This window comes from Oratosquilla oratoria, chromosome 5 (genome assembly GCF_046742065.1).
Source record: "Oratosquilla oratoria isolate Oo_2021 chromosome 5, ASM4674206v1, whole genome shotgun sequence".
NCBI lineage: Eukaryota > Metazoa > Arthropoda > Malacostraca > Stomatopoda > Squillidae > Oratosquilla > Oratosquilla oratoria.
The window spans coordinates 28104307-28114169 of record NC_134781.1 but is presented as its reverse complement, the minus strand read 5'-3'; the positions used below and the strand labels follow the sequence as shown (position 1 = coordinate 28114169).

The window sequence follows — 9863 nt, the reverse complement described above, 5'->3', positions numbered from 1 at the left end:
TACATACATACATACATACATACATACATACATACATACATACATACATACATACATACATACATACATACATACATACATACATACATACATACATACATACATACATACATACATACATACATACATACATATATACATACATGTATACATACATACATGTATACGTACATACATACATACATACATACATACATACATACATACATACATACATACATATATATCTTTTTCAACCACATATCACTTTTAATTCCGTACCATCGCAAACGAGACTGAGAATCGCTCGAAGGAGGTATCCGTTGGAAATTGAAACGTAGACGAGCCGAGGATTCGAACCCAGCTAACCCGTAACAAAGTTACATTGACGTAACCCAATACGCTATCAAGAGAGATATTAAAAATATATTAATTGATCACTGGGAACCATTCAGTGTGTATGTACATACATATATACATACATACATACATACATACATACATACATACATACATACATACATACATACATACATACATACATACATACATACATATACAAGAAGAATTCAATATGATAGAATTATTGCAGCTAATTATTTTTCTCTGCATGTTTTCTTAATTTCTAAATATGATTCATCCGTCTGGAGTATTTTCAAACGCAAATCCACTAATTGTAACCATATAATATTTTCGACGTTTCGTCCTCAAGGGAACATCTTCAGGAACTATGTATCTGTAACAATTAATTACGAAATAGTACAAATCAAACAGAAATGAATCGCAAGTATCAGAACAACAACCGTATACCAAGGAGAGTACTTATAATAGTACAATGTAGTAATGGATTACTACAGATAAGCAATTCCTGAAGATGTCACCTTGAGGAGGTATTTGATGCGTGTCTCCACAGTCAAGGAACTGCATCTGAAATTGATTTCTTGTGTGTCACACTTACGTTTAATTTGCTGAAATCATGTATATCAAAACAATGTCTGTAAGCAAAGCTATTCATACCAATGTGCATTTATACATAGTCCAGTGAAAAGGCGCGTTTCTTATGTGTCTGGCTTTTGTAAGAGATTGCATTTTAGCCGCGTTATATTACTGTAATTTGTAGTACATTAAAAGAACTAGTGACCAATCTAGTCAAAGTTGACCAGAGTCTGTGCACGCCAAGGAGTCCGTTCAGTGTGTGGCATACGTCGTGATTTGCTAACAGCCATTCTGCTAAATCAACCTTTGCACATGCATCCCTCTCATATTTCCCATCTATGTTTTATTTGAAATAGTTTATTTCTTATATCTTATATATAGTAAAGGAAGCTGCATAGTACAGTCAATGTAACTTTTTAGGATAATAACAACGATTTCAATCAATTCTATGACACGTGGCGCTGCTTTTTCCTAATGTTGCCACGCCGAGCTGTCACAGTTGAGACAAGTGGGATGGGGTGGGTAATTAATCGTTGTTATAATCCTAAAAATAGTTATACTCATTTTACTATACAACCTCCTACTATATACGGAAAGAAAAAATCAAATAGGACATTTATGGGGAATAAAAGATAGAGAGAAGGAAGGCCTGTTCAAAGGTACATAGATTTGGCACGACGTATGTCACCCTGAACGGACTCCTTGGAGCGTACGTGTAGTCGATATTACCACTTTGGTAGGGTGGGGGCGAATTTCTACTTTAGAAGTTAAGCTTCCAGCTACTCCGAGCAGGTCCATTGGTCGAATGACTTCACATGTACACTTGTATACGGAATACTTTTGTAATACCTTTTGTCGTGAACTTCTGTATGCTGCCTTTGCACATTTCTAAATCAAACCAAAACAGCCTTCTTCCATTTTCATACATTTCAGTCGCAATACTTTGAGTATCTTCGCATCTACTCAGATGTAAAAAAGACAGGCTTTAGGAGTGTCTCCAACTTTGTATTATGTGCGTATACGTGTGATAGCCCACATTTGAGGTTTATGCTTGTGGTGTGAGATGGTGGTTGTTTATTCTTCAGACCATTTTAATATCTTAGTTCCTCGGTTCCTGGAGAGAGAGAGAGAGAGAAAGAGAGAGAGAGAGAGAGAGAGAGAGAGAGAGAGAGAGAGAGAGAGAGAGAGAGAGAGAGAGAGAGAGAGAGAGAGAGAGAGAGAGAGAGAGAGAGAGAGAGAGAGAGAGAGAGAGAGAGAGAGAGAGAGAGAGTGTGTGTGTGTGTGTGCGTGTGTGCCGCATCCACACCTTTAGGAGAGGCAGACATAATCTTGACATAGGGGATCATCTTGTTTCTTTTTATAGACACGTTTGTTGACTCAGAAGGCAGTACTATGCGCTAACAATACATCATCATCCCAAAGCGACACCTCCAATTAAAACTCCAATTTTATGATTTTATCAAAACTTTATTGATCATGACACATTTCGCGTTTAAATAGTTATGACGGTTTTCGATATAACTGCTCGACCCTTGAGCTTAGGGGGCACCGTAGGTTGGGGCAGGGGCTTCATATGCTGGGGCTGGTGGCTGGTATGCCGGGGCTGGTGGGTGGTATGCGGGGGCGGGGCTTTGTTGCGGGTAGGTGGCTTCCCCCTCATAGGAGACCTCGGCGAGGTATCCGGAGTAGTCGTCAGCTTTGTAGGAGACGATCTGGGTGCGGCCGTCGGGGAGAGCGACACGGTACTCACCCTGGGTCACTTCGCCGTCGGAGTTGGAAGCGTGTCCGAAGTCGTTGCCCGAGTATTGGTCGTTGACGGCATACTGGAAGTCGAAGGGCATTCCCTTCTGCATGAGAAAGAGAGAGGGAGTGTGATGAAATGTTCTTGACAGAGGTACAGTGGAAGAGAGGATGTACCACAAAGCGAGCTCATCCCAGATGATTATTTTGCTTCAAATGTATTGCCTCTACGTTTCCGAACTGTTATAGTTCATAAGTTGCTTGTAATAATAATAAAAAAAATCTGTCTAATATTACACTTGATAGTGCAATCCTTGAGACATGAATGAGGGGGAGACTGAATGTTGGTCTACAGGAGATTAATGGAACCATGGACACGATTCCTCACGTCTATAGTGTGTCTTTACAAGCCGAGTAGACTTGTAGGGCAGCCAATGCAACGATCCTAAATTTTCAATGGAAACCATAAGAAGAAGATAAACTTGTTATCATTGCCATCCGTTGGGTACAGATCTACACCACTGATATAACTTCTTGTGTCATCCGACCTGTTATTTGCAAACAGTGATGACCAAAGTCCACCTTCCAAGAACACTGTTTCTTCAATTGAAAAAAGTGTCCGGTTAACATAGAGAATTGAATGTCTTACCTCGGGTGTTCCATAAGCCGGTGCAGGTGCCTGGTAAGATGGGGTCGGGGGCTGGTAGGATGGGGGAGTGGTAGTTGGCCTGTAGGTAGGCCTAGGGGGTGTGTAGGAGGGAGGGGCGGTAGAAGGCCTACTGTATGTGGGCCTTGGTGGCGTGTAAGCGGGAGGAGGAGTAGTGGGTCTGGTGTATGTGGGCCTGGGTGGAGTGTAGGGGGGAGGGGTGGTGGGCCTGTAGGTTGGTCTAGGGGGCGTGTAGACGGGGGGAGCTGGGGTTCCGTATGTAGGGGCAGGTTCCTCGTAGGTTGGGACAGGAGGTCCGTAGACAGGTTCAGGTTCTTCGTAGACAGGAACTGGGGGTCCATAGACAGGGGGTTCTGTTGGGGGCTCGTAGATGAGGGGCCTAGAGGGAGCAGCGTAGCCATAGCCAGCTGGGGCAGGATCGTTGTCTGGGGAGGCCTGGGCGAGGACCACCATGCAGGCGGCCAACACGATCTGGAAGGAGAGAAACCGTAGATCTGAAGTTGCGTCTTCGTATTTTTTCCCTTTCGGGTTAGATTGTTCAAATCTTACGACTTTGTTCAGGAAACTTTTATGGTCATAAGACTAATATTGGTGTGTAGAGAAGAGAATGTCAAACAAGTGGAATCCTACCTAATAGCAAGTAGTTTTAGAACTTCAAGGCGGGGGTGGTTGGAACCACATGTTTTAGGCTTAGGTTATTTGAATATCTATATTCATTTAAGTTATTGATCTTAAGATTATATAATCTACATATTCTTTATGGAATCACGTTTTTCAAGTTATACATTAATTTAGAAATAAAGATAAATTATTCATCTTCTGAGTGTAACTTGTAGAACTAAGGAGAGTGATATTCTGATGTAGTGAAAAAGGTGCAAAGGTGCAAAAAAGGCAAAACATTTCTTGTGGAGAGGGAATCCTTGATTCGAATCTTTTGGCAGCAACAGCCAGAGTCACATTTGCGACTTATCGTTGCCGACCTCTGAGGGGCTGCGGGTTGCTAGTCGGTGAAACTTGAGGTGGCTGTTATTACTATTACCTCCAATTTCCTGCCTTAGAAGAGAGGCACCCAGGAACTTACCTTGCACAGTGCCATGGCTCCTGACAGGGTTTCTGCTGGAGTCGTTGTGTTAAAGAAGGATTCGAGTCGAGTGCCGACCCAAAAACGCACCACCTCTTATATACCTACCTGACGCCGATGCTCACCGCGGGAGGGCGTGTTTACACATATGTAAGTGTATGTGCGTTGCCATGAGCACACGTGTACGTTCATGTGCGTATGTGTGCGAACGTACGTGCGTGCATAACTGCAACACCGCAATTGGGGGATGCCTGCGGGCCAGGAGCGGCCTTGCCCGCCGCTTCTGGTCTTGTTGTCTCAAACGTTTATAGACCTTCTTGCTGTTGCCTTCTCTGTCTCGCTTTGCCGGAGCCATTCTCTACTGGCCAGGAGCTCTTGTGGTTCACCAAGAACAGTTGAACAAACGGCAAACAATCCGAAAGCAGGGCAGTGAAGCAAAATGCGTGTATAAGTGTCCTGTAGACATATTCTATGTATATTTATGATATGTATTATGTGTTCATATATATGTATTATATGATTGTCACACGCTGTTACTAGTTTTGAGTAATAACATATCCAGTTTATAGCTCAATAGGAACTTGTATGACATCTCTATGACAGGGTTAAATATAGCTTATTTTCAATTGGAGATTTGAGTGGGGAATACATATATATATATATATATATATATATATATATATATATACATATATATATACATGTATATATATGTATACATATATGTATATACATATATATATATATATATATATATATATCTATATATATATATATATATATATTAAATATGTATGACAGAATGAGTGGAAAGGATGGTGAGGTAAACGCCAAAGAACCGTAGGAGTTTTATTATTAACGTTTCGTCCTTTCAGGACAAAACTTTAGTAATAAGACTCCAACGGTTCTTTGCCGTTTACCTCACCACCCTTTCCACTCATATATATATATATATATATATATATACATATGTATTTATATATATATACATATGTATTTATATATATATACATATATATATATACATATATGTATATATATATACATGCACAGTAGACCACTTAGAAAAAGAAACTAACGAAGCAGAGCGCTTTCGTGAATTACATCTTCAGTGCACTGGAGACGTAATACACGAAAGCGCTCTGCTTCGTTAGTATCTTTTTCCAAGTGGTCTACTTTGCATAAGTGAACACACGCACCTGTGGTCTAAATAGCATATATATGTATATATATATATATATCTATATATATATATATATATATGTATATATATGTATACTGTATATGTATATATACATATATCTATATATATATATGTATATATATATATATATACATATGTATGTATATATATACACATATCTATATATATATATGTATATATATACATATATCTAGATATATATATATATATATATATATATATATATATATATATATATATATATATATATATATATATACATATATGTAGAAAAAACCACTGGGAAATAAGAAGCTTAGTCTGAACGTTTTCGTCTATTTAAGACATTGTCAAGGAATACACAGATATATAGACATAGGTGGACATGAATATACATAAAGTAGAAGAGAAGCTAGGAACATGGGAAGGACACACAAGATGCTTCATAATCAGGTAGTACGTATGGTCACATGACTACGTCACCCCGGCCTAGTAACACTTGGAGAATTTTTTACAATTTTATCAATAATAAAATCATCAAGTTTAATAATCCTAAACTTAAACTAAGGATTATTTAAACTTGATGATTTTATTATTGATAAAATTGTAAAAAATTCTCCAAGTGTTACTAGGCCGGGATGACGTAACGTCATGTGACTTAACGTCATGTGACCAAATGTCCTACCCGATTATGAAGCATCTTGTGTGTCCTTCCCATGTCCCTAGCTTGTCTTCTGCTTTATGTATATTTATATCCACCTATGTCTCTGTATCTGTGTATTCCTTGATAATGTCTTAAACAGAGGAAAACGTTCGGACTAAGCTTCTTATTTCCCAGTGTTTTTTTCTGCATATTATTTTCACGTGTGCCTTGTGAATTACTGCAAAATATATATATGTATACACACACACACACACATATATATATATATATATAATGTATATATATATATATACATACATATATATATTGACCCGCTGTCCATCTCCAAACTTTGCTTTACCATCTCCTCCACCCTTATTGACTCACTTCCTTTAACTAGAGTCAGGGAAACTGGTTCCGACCTCTCCCTTTCTTTTTGCTTTGGGGTTCGAACGGGCCCCCCGGTGATAACTGGGTTGTCGACCCCCTCGTTCTGGGGGGGGGGAGGGGGAATCCAAAGTAATTGAAAAAACACACGAAAACTCATAAAGAAACAGATACACAGAGACACAGACATTTACAAGCCCAGATACATACACACAGACAGACAGACGGACAGACATACAGAGAGACACAGCCAAACAAACAACAAACAAACAGATAGGCAGATAGACAGACGGACGGACAGACAGACAGACAGACAGACAGATAGACACACAGACAGAAAGATAGACAGAGATAGACAGACAGACAGACAGACAGATACACACACACACACACACACACACACACACACACACACACACACACACACACACACACACACACACACACACACACACACACACACACACACACACACACACACACACATACACACACACACACACACACACACACACACACACACACACACACACACACACACACACACACACACACACACACACACACACACACACACACACACACACACACACACACACACACACACACACACACACACACACACACACACCCACACACACACACACACACACACACACACACACACACACACACACACACACACACACACACACACACACACACACACACACACACACACACACACACACACACACACACACACACACACACACACACACACACACACACACACACACACACACACACACACACACACACACACACACACACACACACACACACACACACACACACACACACACACACACACACACACACACACACACACACACACACACACACACACACACACACACACGCACATACGCACGCACGCACGCACACACAAGCACGCACGTGACACTACTGACACATACACAGCACAAGCACACGGACAAATACACAGACACACACAGACACACACAAAGACGGGACACACGAGCATAGCTCCCCTTCCCGTAAGATACAACTAGGTATATACACACAGAAACACAGACAATCGCACACACACACACACACACACACTCACGCATACAAAGGTACACACACATACACATACACAGGAATAACCATAGATATACATAGGAACACACACAGACACACAGACAGACACACAGGCAAATGCACACGCAGACACACAAGCGCGTGCACAAAATGTGAATGGATAGATATCTATGTCTACATGTCTATATATATATATATATATATATATATATATATATATATATATATATATATATATATTTATATATATACTCATACTGTATATGTAATATATATATATATACATATATATATACTGTATATATGTATATATATATATATACATGTATATATATAGATATGTATATATATATACATATACATATATACTGTATATATATATATATATATATACACACATATATATATATACTGTATATGTGTGTGTATGTGTGTAGGTACTGTACATTTATACATTGATATATAGGTTTATATATACATAAAGATGTATATGTATACAGTACATACTTAAGTATACAGGTGTATACATACAAACAACTATGCATAAGTACACATGTGCATCTATATAAATGCATACTTGAATATGTAGGTGCATACATACAAACATGCGTGCATAAGTACATACACAGATCTGTATAATTTTTCTCCCACCATGACACTCCTTGAAAGGGGACACCCTCAAGCCCTCAAATCCCATAGAAAAAAAGGAAAATTGCCAGGTATTATGGTGATGCTGGTTCTCCATTAGTGAAACTGGAAGTGACAATTATAGTTTTCATCTTTTCACCTCTCTCGTTAGAGCAGCATTTTCCAAACCTGCGGCAAATTTCCCGTTGGGGGAAAATTTGAAGCTACCAGAGGGGGGGGTGTAAATACATTGTCTACTAACACTAGAAAAAATCTCAGATGGATTTTCTCATGCCTGAGAGAGAGAGAGAGAGAGAGAGAGAGAGAGAGAGAGAGAGAGAGAGAGAGAGAGAGAGAGAGAGAGAGAGAGAGAGAGAGAGAGAGAGAGAGAGAGAGAGAGAGAGAGAGAGAGAGAGAGAGAGAGAGAGAGAGAGAGAGAGAGAGAGAGAGAGAGAGAGAGAGAGAGAGACAGAGAGAGAGAGAGAGAGAGAGAGAGAGAGAGAGAGAGAGAGAGAGAGAGAGAGAGAGAGAGAGAGAGAGAGAGAGAGAGAGAGAGAGAGAGAGAGAGAGAGAGAGAGAGAGAAAGAGAGAGAGAGAGAGAGAGTGAGTGCCTATTGTAGATGGGCGGTGTAGCCGCTCAGAACGGTATGGTCGCACCCATACGAGTATAATAGTCACAATGTGATTTTACTACTCTTTCCTTCGTACACATGAAAGGGCGGATTCTGGATGGTTGAACTGGTTGTAGGGGGGGAATGACAGAAAAAAAATTGGGAACCACTGCTTTAGAGTATTCCAGTACGTCTAGTGTTCCTATGCAGTCCTTTGAGTCCTCTCACTCTCTCTTCAAGGCTTCAACACCAACGAACACCTTTTCCTGGAACGCTGCTTGCTACGATCGTTCATATATGAATCACTTCCATAGCACATTATGCAACTTCTTTTACATCTCTAGGACCAGAGTCACGCATCAATCCGTGTATGACTGACCTCCATTCAAAAAAAGAAGGGAAATAATGCTGACTATCTTTAAATTTTACTATTAATTTGTTCTACTGTTCACCTAGTTTATCTGATGCCACCTCTATGATATTGTCCACGAGGGTAGAATCACTTGTTATCTCCACAATTATTATCTATCTGTGTCTTATTTCCATTTCTATTCCTCAATCCTCCGCATACGCACCTAACCACTTCTTTAGCTTAATTTCTTAGCCTTATTTTCAATTTCATTTGTATTTGTTTAATTATAACTTTCGTCACATCGCCCGAACGAAATCAGGAGGGAAAGCTGGGTGGTGGGGTGGGGGATCATAATTTAGATCAGTTTGTTTGTTTGTTTCTGTCGCTATTTATGTGTTGGTAACGTTATGGATGGATCAGTTGATCCAAATCTTTCAGGAAAACTGGGCAATGGTCATTAACCCATTCAACTCCGATGACAAGATGTCTTGTCATTTGGTCAAATAAAACAAAAAATCATAAAACACCAAAATGTTTGATCAAACACCAGAAAAACATGACGTCAATCCTC

General features: G+C 39.7%; 1 protein-coding gene across 1 annotated transcript; it reads right to left on the bottom strand.

Moving 5' to 3' along the window:
• Window positions 1–2453: 2453 nt before the first annotated feature.
• On the bottom strand, window positions 2454–2756 carry LOC143025698 (cuticle protein 19-like). Its single transcript, XM_076185699.1, has one exon. It carries the CDS (start codon window positions 2754–2756, stop codon window positions 2454–2456), a length of 303 nt encoding a protein of 100 aa, XP_076041814.1.
• Window positions 2757–9863: the final 7107 nt, after the last annotated feature.